The sequence below is a fragment of the Erpetoichthys calabaricus genome, chromosome 14 (genome assembly GCF_900747795.2).
Source record: "Erpetoichthys calabaricus chromosome 14, fErpCal1.3, whole genome shotgun sequence".
Taxonomy (NCBI): domain Eukaryota; kingdom Metazoa; phylum Chordata; class Cladistia; order Polypteriformes; family Polypteridae; genus Erpetoichthys; species Erpetoichthys calabaricus.
In genome coordinates this window covers 23854393-23870000 of record NC_041407.2, presented here as the reverse complement: position 1 = coordinate 23870000, position 15608 = coordinate 23854393, and the positions used below count along the sequence as shown (strand labels likewise).

General features: G+C 35.5%; 1 protein-coding gene across 1 annotated transcript in view; it reads right to left on the bottom strand.

Annotated features, from left to right (window-relative positions):
• atad5a (ATPase family AAA domain containing 5a) overlaps positions 1-15608 on the bottom strand; it is a 30398-nt gene that overhangs the window by 7068 nt on the left and 7722 nt on the right. The window contains exons 7-17 of the mRNA XM_051918935.1: positions 11941-12016; positions 11223-11404; positions 9460-9614; positions 9114-9264; positions 7046-7393; positions 5808-5898; positions 4900-4979; positions 1430-1575; positions 1138-1303; positions 837-1013; positions 573-715 (exon numbers count right to left, since the gene is read on the bottom strand). Coding sequence (XP_051774895.1) covers positions 573-715; positions 837-1013; positions 1138-1303; positions 1430-1575; positions 4900-4979; positions 5808-5898; positions 7046-7393; positions 9114-9264; positions 9460-9614; positions 11223-11404; positions 11941-12016 — 1715 coding nt within the window. The remainder of the gene's footprint in view (positions 1-572; positions 716-836; positions 1014-1137; positions 1304-1429; positions 1576-4899; positions 4980-5807; positions 5899-7045; positions 7394-9113; positions 9265-9459; positions 9615-11222; positions 11405-11940; positions 12017-15608) is intronic.

Genomic DNA, 15608 nt, shown 5'->3' with positions numbered 1-15608 from the left:
AAAGTTAAGGTGACCAAGTCACAAGTCCTATACCAGTCATGGAAAGTGGAATACACCTTTTAATTTGAAGTTATTATTCGTTTGAAATTTAAATTTGTACACCCCCATTCTTTTGAAATGATAAACTTAAGTCTTTCCTTTGAAAACAATAAATAACTGCAATTTCCTCAAAAACTATGCTCAGAGCTACCAAAACTGTGAAAGGGAAAATTGGCCTTTAAAAGCAGACTGATGGCTAGGAATATTTTCAGTCCAAAAATTGCTAAGTTGTATTTTTTGTACTTTTTAGGAAGTATAAATATTCACAGTTTCTGTAAGCTGAGCAATGGCAGTTTATGAGAAGTGATTTTCTCAGTGATGGGAGTTAAATTTACATTTCAACGACAGATCAAACTGCTTCACTTATTTAAATGAATAATACAAAAGCATGGTTCATTTTCAAGATTACAATGAATTATTTTGGTCTTTGTCTTAAATTTTATATTTCCCTTTAAAACTTTGTAAAGATATTAGGTGTCACATACAATATACAAGTTGGCAAAACACTTAAAAGTTAATATGCAAAAACCTACCTCCTCAAAGAGGATGAGAGATGTAGCACTTTTCTTGTTTGCCTCCTCAGACGCAGAACTTTTAATTTCAGATAAACCTGTCTTTAATGCCTCAACTGTTTCAAAGCTACCTTCTTTTACTTTAGGATGGTTTTGCTTTTTATCTGTGTATAAACATACATTTTTGTTTCAACAAGCAAATTCATCTGTATACATCATTTAACATGTTTCCATTAAGGTTATTTTAAGCAAATTACAGTAATAGTCACCCAGTTCCAATCACACCTTTAAATTCTCTCTCTGGCTTTATCTTCTCATTTTTACCAGCAGGCCTTGAACCTAGTTTGAAGAATTTTTCCAGGGCTGTGGGTGCCAATCCTCCTTTACTTATTCCTGCTCTACGATTTGACTGAGGAGAATTTCGAGGAGATGAAACCACCTTTTTTGGAGAATTAACTTTCCCTACATTTGATAGAAATAACAAACAGACTAAAATGCAAACTCCACCTAGTTTAAAATTTAGAAACATTTGGGGGGAAAAAAAACTGATTTCACCCTAATGTAAGGAAAAATTTCAAAAGCTTACGTGGGGAAGTGCTGCTGCCACTGAATGACCTACTAGGATTACTGAAGTAAGCTGGTTTGTGTGTGTTCACTCCTTGTATGTCTACCTGATGAGACTGGGTTGCTTCCTTAAGCTGTGACAGAACCTGTCGGCCACTTCGCTGTGAGGAAGCGTTCACCTCAAACACCTGGTAAAACAAGTAAACCATACTTATCATATACAAAATTACAATTGCCCAAAAAAATTGACGTTAATTTGGATAAAGAACGTGCCAGAAAACTGGGCAACCTTAATCACTCAGCATAGGACACACCTTAAAACCTAGCTCATGTGCACAGGCATACACAGCTGCTGTCTTTCCAACTCCAGAAGGACCAGTAACTAGCATAGTGTTACACAGAAAGTCATCATTTTCTTCTTCCGAATCATCTTCCTTAAAATCTCCAGTGTCCCAAGTATCTGAAAACAGAGAATAAACGTATGAAATGGCTGTGCATGCACATTTCATGAAAAACTATAAGTAAAATTAACTACATATTAGGCACAATGAATCAAAGGCAAACCTATAAATTAAGGCAGAATGGTGGCACAGTGGTTATCACTGTTGCTTTAGAGAACAGAGTTCAAACTGGGCCCGTTACAATATATGTGGATTTACAGATACTCTGCAATTAATTTTTCACATAACAAAAATGTAAATGTTAAGTTCTTTGGCTGCTTTAAATTGAACTGTGATGTAATGGGCCGATATTCAATTCAGAGCTGGTTCCAATTACCCACAGCCGCTGTAACAAGAAGAAAACTGATGACTCTCTTAAATGTGCAAAATCAGCTGATATTAATAGGCCATGAATTAATGCAAAACAGACAAGTAAAATACTTTTAATAGTGCTGAAATACTAAAAATGGTATCCAGTGAAAATTCACCTAATCTACAAGTATATAGTACTTATTTACACCTAGCATATCAAAATAAAGTGTCACACTGTAGAAATATAATGGATTAGGTGGGTGCGTTACATACAACCTTAAGCACTAAAAAAAAATCATACACTAAATATGTTCCTGAAAGCAAAGCTCCTAAAGGAATTTGGAAACATCTAACCTGTTTGAATGACACAGTAGACAGCATAAATCACATGATATTTTACAACGTACAGCTGAACCTCTGCCAACTACTGACTCGGTTCAGTAGGCAATCTGGACAAACCTGCTTGAAAAAGCCAAACATTTTAAAATAATATTGTGTGAATGCAAGAGCAATGCAAACCACAAAGTCAACAGGTCAGAGCAATCAAAAGTCAAGAAAACTCCTATTAGCCTAGATTCACTAGTTATCTTTTTACCAGCGAACCTGACAAGACCACAGGCTGTTTGGCAGATGAATGTCCAGAAGAAAAAGTATGTAAGTTTGAAAATTTCCAAAGAAATGACTGTTTACTTCCTTTCCACAGAATAATCCCAAAAAGAGGGCAAGAAAAACTACATACGACCACATCAAGGTGTTTGTGTTTGTTAAAGTGGGCAATAACCTACTTGTCATAACCCAGATAAATAGAAAACTAGAAATGATCACATCTTCAGATTTACTAAAATGTTAAGCTCATATTTTTAAAGTCTTGTCTGAATAGATACATGCAATAAACATGGTGTATTTGCCTGTAATGTATATCATTTACTATACTGTGGGGTTGGGAATTCTGTGTTATTCGTTTTTACTCATTTTAGTAATGTCATTTAGCTAGCCTATTTCTGATACTGAAAGCCTGTTTTTCAAACAGTCCCTTTTCTCTCTTTGCTAAAGGACTAATTTGATTATTAAATCAAAAGTGTACAAACTCAGCACAAGCTGAAATCAATTTAGTTATGGATCTACAAGGAAGAAAATATTACATTTGTTTCTACTTGACAAAAAAAAAAAAAGTAATTAACGTAAGTGCCAGAAACCAGTGAAATTAGGTAAACATTTTCAAGAAACACACACATATATAAAATTAAAACACTCTTTCCCGATTAGTTAAAATCATGAAATTTGGCAGGATGGTACCCTCTAGACCAGCAAAGAAATGCTAAGAAAGAACATTTCAGTATATTAATATTTAGGGTTATACCCCTAACCACAATTGAAAAACTAAATATTTTTGATTTTGATATACTTTGTTAATCCCTGACGGAAAACTGTCTTTTTGCATAACCTTTGGGAGTTAGAGCGCAGGGTCAGCCATTTTATAGTGTCCCTGAGCAATTTTCAGGTTAAGGGCTTTGCTCAAGGGCCCCAACGGAGTTGGATTACTTCTTGCAGTAATGGGATTTGAACCAGCAACCTTCCAGATACCTATGCTGATCCTTAGTCACAGAGCTGCCACTCTGTCATATACACCAAAATCTCAAAAATGCTTTCACTGATTTGATCGATTTTTATCGATATTTGTCAGTAATAATGTTGTAGCAAGTGGGATAGTTTTAGGTGGCAGCGTGTCCTTTTTTCGCTTCAGTTATGATTACACAGAGAAATATACATGCAAATGAACACCACAAGCAGAAGTGTGCCACTGACCAAGCAGCAGCAATAATTGTGCACAGAAACGGGGCTGCCAGCAAGTGAAGAAAGACTCTTGCCCTATGGCAAGCTGTGGGGAAAATAAGATTTGAAGTGAACAAAGTTAAGCAAAACTCAAAGAAAACAAGGTTATCTAGAGGCCACCTGAGGTCCATGCACTACTCGCTACTCTGTTGGCTTCTTCTTACTCCTCCTGTTTTATGCAGATGAACTCTGCTTCCAGAAGTGAAGTGGAAGGAAATCGAACAAAGCTTTTTGAAGACATGCTTAGCAAGTTGCACTATTGGGGGCACACTGTACTCCCTATTGTTGAATTAATCTTGCAACTCATGTTGGAGTATAAAATACACACAAATTCAAGGTAGACTGGATTGCCGGGTACATTCAAATACATATCCTTCAAAAAATAAGGTGGAGAGACAAAGGGGCCTTGGAAGTGAAATACAAGCTGTGGAGAACTAAGGTGTTCTCCTTGGAGGTCAGACTATGATGTGGCACTACGCTTCGGTTCACAAAGCTGAAACCGTGAAGTGTCAGTAACTTACCCACCAATTCCAAGCCCATGGTACAACACAACCCCAGAGCGACAGCATGACTTGGTCAGTTTAAAACGTTCCCACAGCTTAATAAATGGGTCCCCACGGACAGAATACAGAGGAGGTGGACATTGTACATAATTTACAATATTTTATTTCATCTGCTCTTTTCTGTACAATGCTTGGAACATTCAGTTCATCGCATAGCCCATGTAAATGAGCAGACTATAAATGTCAAAGCTGTATGTAATTAAAGTAAACCATAATTCAGAGTATATTGATCTAACCACTCAAAAACTTTGTATATATAGAAGAGAACTCAATTAGTTATAGTATTTCTGATATATTCAATTAACCCTCAGCACTATAACTGAGGTCAATTGTCTAAGGAAATTTCTTAACACAGCTAGTTATTTATCAATTAGAATTGACAAATCATTGGTGTTTTTACATGGTTTTAAGGATTTGTCTTGTTATAATAACGTGCTATTTATTACACAGTATAAGTAACCATGTGGAGACAATTCACTCCAATATTCCTGGTCCAAGGATCTCTAATAAGAGTCATTGTCATAAACTGATCTGCATTATAATAAAATCTAATTCATTTAGTAATTTCTCAAATTTTCCTGATGCCTGCCACAAGGAGAAACCAATTAGTGGCAAGATAGTAACTTCAATATTTACCATTTTTGTCTTTTAGCTTGGATTCAGTCTGATTCTTGCTTTCTTCACGGTCTGTCCTCAGCTTCCATTCCTTTAACCAACTATTTAAAATAATTATAAATGAACACTGAAATATCAAAACACAAGAATTTAAGCATAAAATTTCTGAGCACTGTAACTTCTCAATTTTTCAGAATACCAGATTTTAGATTGCTAAGTATGCTGTTTGGGACTCTCCATCTCAGTCCATGGATATAGAGAGTACAAGGTGACTACTAGAATTACAAACAATCCCCTAGACTCAGAACAACTGCCACACATACATGCAAGGAAACAACACTTTTGTTATTGTAATGTTCACCCACTCATGTAACTATCTTGTATACATATTAATTACATATAGTTTTACTTGTGTTTTGTTTTGTAATTGCATGTAATGTGAACCAGAAAGGCTCATGTACACATAGCAATTAATGAATTGTACATGACTCGTTACTTTGTAATTAGTAATTTATTGGAGTGGAAACCTTTCACTTTAGTACTTTCTAAACAATTCTCAAAGCCCATGTAAAGACAGCAGAATTTTTTTTTCATGAACTAGAATTCTTTAGCAGAAATCAGGCTTCATAAATTCTGTTTAAACAAGACCAAACTATAACATTATATAGAATCTGAAGAAAATAGAGAAAAAAAATATAACTAAAAAGTTTCAATAAAACACAAAAATTAACCCTCGATTATTTGGTTGTTTGCTATGAAAACCTGTAGCCATACAAAGTTTAAGTGGTTTATCAGGTACAGATCTGACCACAGACTCAGTGACTGTCTGCAGCACAAAAAAATGAACCAATGGAAAGCCCAAATTCCCTATAAGACTATCAGCAGCTGTCTGCTAACCTGAAAATCAAGAGACAAAGAGACAGACTTACCTGTACAATTTCTTTACGGCTCCACAATTGCCAACTATTTCACTGGATTGCTGTGGCTGGTATTTTTCAGTCCATAATACATCCTCTTTAGCTGATATAAATACATACAAGATTTATTTAAAAACAGATAACATATACAACTAGTTTAATTTACTCAACTCTGGTGGAGAATCACAGTATGATGGCTAGGGGTGGGAGGAGAGAGAAATATTAAAGATATCAGAAGCTGCATGAAGACAAAACCCAAGAAATAATCCATAAAACTATCAAATGGAGTTTAACAAATAAAACCATGAAATGAATGCATAATATACATATATTTCAGAGATATTTTAAGCAAACATTCAAAACAAGCAAGTTCCTAACTGCTCTGTTTATTTAAAAAAGTCTCCAGAGAAAACTAGGTCTAATAATCCACCACACTTTCCTAAAGGTCTTTATATTGTAAATTATTCTGTTTTATTTACATTACATAATTAACTACGGTAAATCTTTACAGTAATGATAACATGTTTACAATTAATCCTGATAGTTTCAGTCTGCCTCTCAGATCATGTTAAATCAGCATAGGCTACAGGGGAACACAAACATTAACATGCGAGCAAGTACTTTGACATCAACCCTAACTATTCTGTGTACATTTAAAATAAAGTAGGACCAGTAAGAGAATAGGAACTTTAAAACACTGTGACAATGCATCAATTAATTTAACTTAAACTTCAAAAAGGTGCCAAATATATAATATTCAATTCTAGTCTTTAAAAAAATGCATAATATCAAAAACAAACAAACATACAACAGGAATTCAATTCATCTGTACTAAAAACAGTTGCTGGCCTTAATTGTCCCACAATATGCTCCGTACTGTTTAGCTTTGATAAATGTGAATAAAAATGGTTCTATCATATGAAGCTCACATAAACAGATTTTTTTCCCCAATTTTTAAACTTTGATATATTACATATATTTGATATATGTTTAACATGTTATGTTTAACAATAAAAAATATAATTCTGTTTCGTAAAGCATATGATGAAAGATAAGAAAAATGAAGTGAGCACTTCAATGAAATGTCTTTATTGGTATTGCCAATAGGAAAGCCAATGATCGACTGAATCAATCTAATCATCATAACCACGTCTTTTTCTGATATCTCTCCCGAGCCGTAGTTTTGCTTTGAGCTGCATTTAGATTTGATTAGAATAACTTCTTACAATGATAACAAGTTCAGGTATTACCTGTCTCTTCAAGTTTCGTCTCCAGAATTTTGTCAGTTTTAGTCTGCATTACTTTCACTGCAATCTCCTCATCCTCACATTGCACTGATGCCTGTTCCTTTTGCCTGGTGCTGCGACTTAGCCGAGATTTTCCAGACACCTGGACTGCAACTTCATCCTTAGCTCCCCGGGTCCTCCTCGTAACTCTTACTGGTACACATTCTGCAGTGTCACTTTCAATCACGATTACATCAGAGTCCTGCAGGTTTGGCTTGCTTCGTTTTGACTCCTTTTCAACACTGCTTTTTCTTTTTCTCTTTCCAGCATTCTGTTGCAGACTATTGGGTGCATTTGCCTCTTTACCTAGTTCTTTATGAAATAATATATCAGTTCAGGTCTAACTTCTACACATTTCCTCAAAACTATAAACCTAGCAGTTGCCATTTCCAGCTATATTCACTTTGTTCATCTCTCACAAAAACTGGTATAAATGTAGCATTCCAACCACTAAACTGTTATGGCTTGGCATTGTGAAAATGCACACCAATACTCGGATGAAGAACACACAGAAGTAATTAAAATAAATTAAAATACTGTAGAAAAGATTACAGATTACATTCAGTCCATCAAACTTGTTTGCTTACAAAACTGTCTAGTTGTGCTATTATCTTATTCAAACTTTTTTTTTTTTTTAATAAAAAGGTATCAGGGTCTTGAATTAACTGCACGGCTTAATTTATATATGAAGTGCTTCCTGGTTTCCTCCTAATTTCTACTAGTACCTTTGAGCACATGATTCACTATTTAAAGCACAAAATTTTAGGATTTTCAGATCTCCTGCTTACTAATGTCAAATGCATAAAAGTCCACAATGAACTTAGTGAATTACAATGCTGCACTGCAAAAAAAAGCCTATTTGAGCTAAACAGGCATGAGGCTGGAATAAAAGTGCTGTATCTATGTTTAAATATTTTTATATCTACACTGTTGCATTTACTGCAAAATTTTGAAACTAAGAACTGATATAGTTAAAGAAAAGTTAAATCTACACTAGCTTGTCTTAATTTTTACCTTATATATTAGATCGTATCAAATAAATGATAACAAAACAAGATCAACAAATAGATCGATAGATATTATGACATGCTACCAGTGTGTAATTTCACCCCAGTCAAACAAGCACAATGTCAATATGAACCACAATTAACCTTAGCTGCAAGTGCATAATACTTCTACACCTTTTTCATCAGTTCGCACTTGAAAACAAAGCTGATATAGTTTCTTCTAACATTTAGAAAACAAAGTAGTCTTCAAAAAAAGTTCAACAAAATGCTAAAAAGTGAAAAACGGTTAGTCTTAAGAAAAATATATGTTTTTTAAAGTTAAAAATTTGTAATGAAATTAAACTTAAAAGTGTCAACTTACAACCTGTTTAAACATTGTTGACCCTCTCTAGCACAGTAAATTCTCTGCGGAGAGGTCTAAGGATGGCACTTACTGCCACATGCTTTATGCCACTTTTACAGTACTACGCTAAGCCTTTCCGCCCTATTCAGCCAGGATTTGTAGACTGGTCTTCAGAATTTTTGTTAGATAAATTTGTTTTAAAATGCCTTGTGTGTGGTTTCAATATGAAGGTTAAAAAAGTGGACTTAGAAGTGAGCCTATAGTACCAATGACTGACTACTTACAGAGCAACATTCTGCTGTTTTTGCATGTAGGTACAGCATGTCCAAAGAGATGCTATTTGCTTTGGCAAACATCAAACAATCTGAACTATACACGACAAACTGTCTTAGAGAGTGCTTTAAAGAAACACTCACATTCAGATGCAATGACCCCACCCTTTTTAACCTGTGGAAGGCAATGCTATCAATATTTAGTTAAACTAAGCTATGTATTTGAAAGGAGCCGAAACTTATTGGCTTCTGTTTGTTCACATATTGCACATTCTAATATATTAGAAATGACATTTACAGTAAAACTACTTAGCCAGAGAATCTATTAGTTACCAGTCCTAGACACAGGCATCAGCTTTCAAAAATAGCCAGAATGATCTCGTCTTCTCTAAACCCCAACAGTGGCTTACCAGATACAGAAGGAAGTAAAACATGTTCAGTACGTCTCTTTAAGAAACAGTTGAAAAATTTCTGCACAGGGAAGGATGGGTTGGCAAGCCTTATATCTTCAAGCAGCTGCTGCCTCATTTCCTCCGAGAGGTCTACTCTCCAGCCAGACACCTTCAGTGCAAAAAAAACAAAAATAAAACACACACAATATGTCATTCCAATGCAGCATAATTATTATTAGGGCAGTCCCCATGAGGGTTTTCTGTTGCAGGTAAGCTCTTCTCAGTTTTTCCAATAGTGCCTACAAAGAAATACTGCAACAGTTTAGAAGAATGTATCATACAATCTAAAGTATATTCATCTCACCTCAACCACTGGGGTCTTAGGAGTCCAAGAAGATTTTGCATATGTAAATTCCCCCAAAGTCATGACATGCCGGTTCATTTCATTCATCTCAGGATCATCTTTCAGAGATCTCAAGAAAGGAGACTCTGGCCAAGTTAGCTCCCAAAACTTGCTCCCTGATGGGAATGAAAAAAAAAAAATCTGAAAAAGCCTAACTGCTTTACTAACCAAACTAAACACACTTTCAAAATAAATGCTTCCTCCTCTTTGAGACAAAAACCTCTAGAATTTTTTTTTTTTTTTTTTTTAAACTGGGTATATAAAAGGTTTTCTTCTGAAACCCATTCATTAAAGTGTGTGCAATTGCACAGTATGCACTGAACTGAACACAAGTGTACAACAGTGGTGCATTGGTTAGCACTACAACTCAATAGGTCCAAGAGAATGGGTTTGAATGACAATTCACTGCTTGCATTTTCTCCTCAGATCCCTAAGAAATGCGAGTTAATTGCCGACTTTCAACTGGTCCTATAAAAGCAAGTATGAACGTGTGTGTGTGTGTGTGTGTATGTATGTGCCCTGTGATGGTCTAACACTAGGGAAGGTTCCACCTATGTGCTTAGCAACTTTGCAATTAACTCCTTAATCCCCAAAACATTCCAGGTTAGATTAAGTGGATAGATACAGAGATATAATTTAAGTCCACCACCACTGGACAAGCAATGTATTTACTATTGTTGAATCTGCAGAAGATCTGAAACCATGACCATACAGGTCACATTCAAGTTATTTTGCGGTAAATGTCTGTACTGTACAATCAAATATTTGTCTTTCCAAAAACAAAAAAAATTGGGGACGGGGGAGTGACACAGAGTGGTTTACCATGCTATTTACAGGTAAACTATTTCAAAAAGACACAGGCATCTTCCAAAACAGATATTTATTCAAGCTGTACTTTATTAATGTAGGGGTGAGACTGTGTTCACTTATTATGCACCCTCAGTATGGAAATTTCTGCCAGAGCAGTTAAGAAACTGTACAACTCTTAGCAGTTTACTTTTATGTCTGTAGAGCCTTTACTGGTCAGTAAATACATTCTGTCCCAATTTCTGTTTTCTAAAGTGACATTATATGAATTTGATTAAGAAAGCCAAATCTACAGGAATAAACATTAACTGTTTTAATACTTCAGTACAACATAGTGGTTGGCAATTATCTGACTTAACCTTATTTTTTCTTTTCTTTGTATTTAACCACACAATGACTTGCTTAGAAGCAGTGATTGTTAACTAAGCAGAAACAGTCATGCTTAAGAAATTAAAGAACAGATAGTAGTGCAAAAAAAAGCTAGTTTAGCCATTCAGGATAAGGACCGAGCAGTGAGTCTGAATAATCAAATCTGTTTATGGTGAGCTGCAATATGTGAGGGTTTACATTCTAACCAATGTATGCAATTATTACTTTGTTATGTTCCATAAATATTTGTTATTTCTAATAAAAATGATTAACTAAAGGAACACCTGTCAGAAAAAGTCTGTAAAACATATCCATTATGTTATCCTTTATGTGCAGTAGTTTACTCTGTATTTGCTGTAAAAAAAAGTTACTAAATAACCTAGTCAACCCAATTTCCTATCACTTAAAATAAATATGCAAAATCATTTTTGTGTGACAAGCATTCACAAGCATTTATGAAAGAAGTCTAGCAGCAAAAATTAAGGAATTTTAACATCACTATAGGGGTTGGCATAGTGATACATAAAGAAGTATAAAGCTGAACATACCCTCCTGCTTTTGCAAAATATGGACAACAGCTCTGAAGGAAACAGCAGCCTGAGAGAAAGCCAGCTCAGACGCAGCCTTCTTAGCAATGTGCTTCTTAAAGGAGTCTGGCAATCCGCTTTTTAAAAATTCCCTCTTTGCTCTAAACTGCTCATCATCCTGTGAATTTTCAGATTCATCCAGGCTTCAGTCAAAACAGAGAAAAACAGGCAATACATAGGATTAAATGTTATGGGAAAGAAAAAAAAAGTAACTAAAAAGCATAACCATCTCAGCAAATACACTATAGTCACTTCTCCTAATTAAAGACTGTTTGCCCTTTTGTTTAATTTACATGTAAAACAATTTTGTCAATAAAATGACGAACACGATTGACATTTTTTAAATCCTGCATACACATATATGCTGCAATTTTAAAAATATGGCTACAGAGTTTAAAAAACCGAGAATGACTTTTCAAAATTATATAATTCTGTAAATTAAGACAGTAACATTGTACAAACATCTATATAGGACAGTAGATTGCTTCTAAGACAGAAAGTCAGTGTCCAAAACATAAAGCACATAATGCCAAACCAGATTGATATACTATCTTCAAAAAAGAGACAACATTGAGCAGTTTCAACAGAGCAGCACCAAAGTATTTTATTTTTTGATGCATCTGCAGCAGTTCTATTTCTGAAATTTATTTACCAATTTCAAAGCTAGCTCCTTACTTACCTGCTGTCATCAAAAATGGAGATAACAGAGGGTTTAGTGGACTTTTTTCCCAGAAAAATTGGAGCAACCTTGGAGTCTGCAAGAAGGGGGGGGGGGGGGGGGGGGGGGGAGAGGAACAAAGGAAAAAGTTAAGATTCCAAATAATGTAACATCCAAATCACAATGATCTGCCTTTTTTGTAATAGGAATGCTCGTTCAAATGTAGGCCAAAAACTCATTACTTTAATCTAGTATAACCCAGGAGGAAGTAGAGTGCCAGCCGGTCTAAGTCATTCATCCTAGAAATTACAGCTATATAATAATGTTGAAAGATGTTACATTAACATTCCTGGTTCATTAATCATTTCCAAATCTTCCACTGTTATTTTGGAGCAAGAATTCAAATGAAATGTATGTAAATGTATGAGAATATCTGTTTTGGTAAAAACAAACAAAAAAAAAAATCTCATTAATGCATCTTCCATTGAGTCTTGTTTACATCCACTGGAAACTTCCATATGCACACATATCTTGAATCAGCAGGCAAGATGGATGTGAATTTACTTTGGTTTCTCCTGTATTCTATTTTATGTCTGAGGGCTCTCTAAAACTCCATTTTGATCAAACTCAAACAATTTTCAGTCGATTTTCCAAAGGGTATGCAGCATGTATCAAAGAAGAAGAAATAATACATTGCCCTGTACATATCTTTGTTTTAATCAGTGATTTTCACCCTGTGTGATGCAGCCCCAATTAAGATGAAACTGGTAGCTGGAATGTGTCCAAGTCTACTGGAGTTTTGGGAGCTAACTTAAATATCACAGCAGGAATAAAACTTTTGAATTAGGTGGTATGGGAGACAAACAAACTAAATATGTTGATGTACCCTATCATGTAGTCTTTCATTCAATTTACCGCATACCAAAGCCTCAAATGTCCGCTCAAAAATGAAATTATTGTTGTAATATTAAAGGAAAAGGCTCACAACCAGCTAAATCTATCACTTTCAGAAAAGGCTTTTGAATGATGAGTTAAAAGTATGACACACAAAGCAAATCAGCAGCTGTTATTGAGTGCAGGAGAATCACTTTTGTGTGCTGCAAACTCACCAAGCTAATTAAACTGAAAATCTTTGGAAGTGAGGTAAAAACATGATGAATTCCAGAAAATCTTTATATGTATGCCATTACCAATATTTTTCTACCATTGAAGACATTTGTGGTGTCTTAAATGAGTTTATTATGTCAAATTGAATAGAAAGGTCAAAATGTGTGCGGTTGATCAACGATGAAGCCGAAGCAATGATAGGGCAACACAGGAAGCTCATCATGTGTGAGAAAGCTGTGGCACTACTTGTGATATCGGTTTACTAAAATTTAAATAGGTAAGCATTAGCTGCCAACAATTTGTCAGAAGATCGTAAGAGTGTGTGAACTTCAACTTCATAAAAAGCCAGTCATATTTATTTAAGTTGCATCTGAAGAAAAGGGCAGTGATCATGTTCAGCTTCTTTTGCACACTGAAGTACAATGTCTTTGTGGAGATAAGGTGCTTACTCAGTTTTTTAATATGGCTCAAAATCTGAAGTCTCAAACAGTTTTGGCAATACTGAATGCCTTGTTAAATCTGTTAATGTTTCAGGCACTCTCAGTCATAAAAATTGGACTTTACAGTAGCCTTTAAGTAAAAACACAGTGACAGCTTTTCCAAGACCAAAGTAAAAATTAAGGCAGCAATAATTAAAACAACACTGATAATGTGGACCAAATGTATAAGCTAGTGACCTGTGGATTTATTTCAGAATGTCATATTTTTTGAAGATGAATAAAAAAAGTATCTGCAAAAATTCAAAACCCACCTGCAGGACTAATTCCTTGCTCCATATGCCCAATTCAGCTGGGGCCTCATGCATAACGCCGTGCGTAGAATTCACACTATAACATGACGTAAGCACAAAAGCCAAAATGTGCTTACGCACAGAAAAATCCAGATGCAGGAATCTGTGCGTTCACCAACTTCCACATTCTTCCACTACATAAATCCAGCTCAGCATGGAAATAAACGCACGTGCACGCACCTGCTGTCCCGCCCCAACTCCTCTTTGAATATGCAAATCAATATAAATAGCCCTTAAGCCCAGCGTTCTGTGAAAAGGCAATGGCAAAAGTACGAGGAAAAATAGAAGAATTTCAACAAATAGTAAGTTTTTCTTTGCCTCCATTTGGTATTTGTTGGTTTAAACAGTGGTATAATCAACAAAAGGAAGTTGATCGAGTGACAGAGTGTCAGAGAAACTCGAAAGCTCAAGTTCACAAAGTCGCACAGTGCCCGAAATAAAAAAATAAGTCCCATATCAAAGTCGGCGTGAAAAGGTGACTCGTAGCCCACCGCCTGAGTGTCATATGAAAGCTTATTAGGGTACAGTGAAAAAAAAAAGGCACACAGTGTGAAAAAAGCACGAAATGTCAACTTTAATCTCGGAATTTCCACTTTAATCACGTAGTTTATTTTATCATTAAAGTAGAACATCATAAACTTCATCTTAAAATCGTTTACTAGTTTCTCAAATCCCATCGTAACTAAAGTAGCATGTTAAATGCTTCGTTGTGTATTTGATCTTATATGTGCTCTATGTGCCTGAATCACTACGTGCTCTTCCTCTGACAGGACAAAGAATCCATTACGTTCGTAATATTACAGCTCTCTGAATAATTAAAATACTGAGAAGTATACGTGATATCATTTTCATGACGATATAAGTTAAAGCATATTATTAAACATGGCAACACGGTGGCGCAGTAATTGTTCATGTCTTACAGCAAGATGCTTGCTGCGCCATGCGTGACCTTCAATGAAATGCTTTATTACAGAAGTACTGTCTTTTTCAAACGCACTAACCCCCAATTCCTGTCCTTACTTTTCTTTCTCCAAATACCCAATCGCCACACAATCAGCTCTGTAATAGACGTTAAGCCATCTGTAAGCTTAGAACGCCGATTCTTCAAAACTTTTAAGGAACATCGAAATATCTTCGTAATGTTTAATTACTCTACCCATCTATCCTTCCAGTGTCGCGCCAGCCACAGCATGAATACAGCGTGAGGCAGGAACAATCCGTGAATGAAGCTCAAGCTCGCTAGCACTGCAGCACCGTGTAGTTAAAGTTTTATCTATATAATAAAATTAACATATTTTGCTGCATTTCATCTTAAAAATGATATCGTCATCATATGTAAATACGCGCTTTATAAAGTGGCTCAGGTTGTGCAATATTGTAACTGTATCATAAGTACAATTACCTCATGGTAACTTGCAAGTACAAAGAGTTCTACAAGGAGCATTTGATGGACTGATTGAGTTAGTGTATAGTTCTTGGGATGAAACTGTTTGTGAACCGTGAGGTCTGAATAGGAAAGGCTGTGAAGCGTTGGTCGGATGAGTGCAGTTCAAATAGCGAATGGCTGAGGCAGCGAGTGCTTGATGCTGTATACCGATAATTCTCTTTCCAATCGCTGTAGATCTGTGATTCACACTCAGATACAGCGATATAAATACTCCAAGTGGTGCAGTGAGAGTAATATGGAAAAAGATGATCCGCTGTGGCAACCCCTAATGGGAGCAGCTGACAGAAGAAGAAGAAGGTGCAGTGAGAGTAACAACGCTAAAACAGTTATGCTATTTAGAATAGT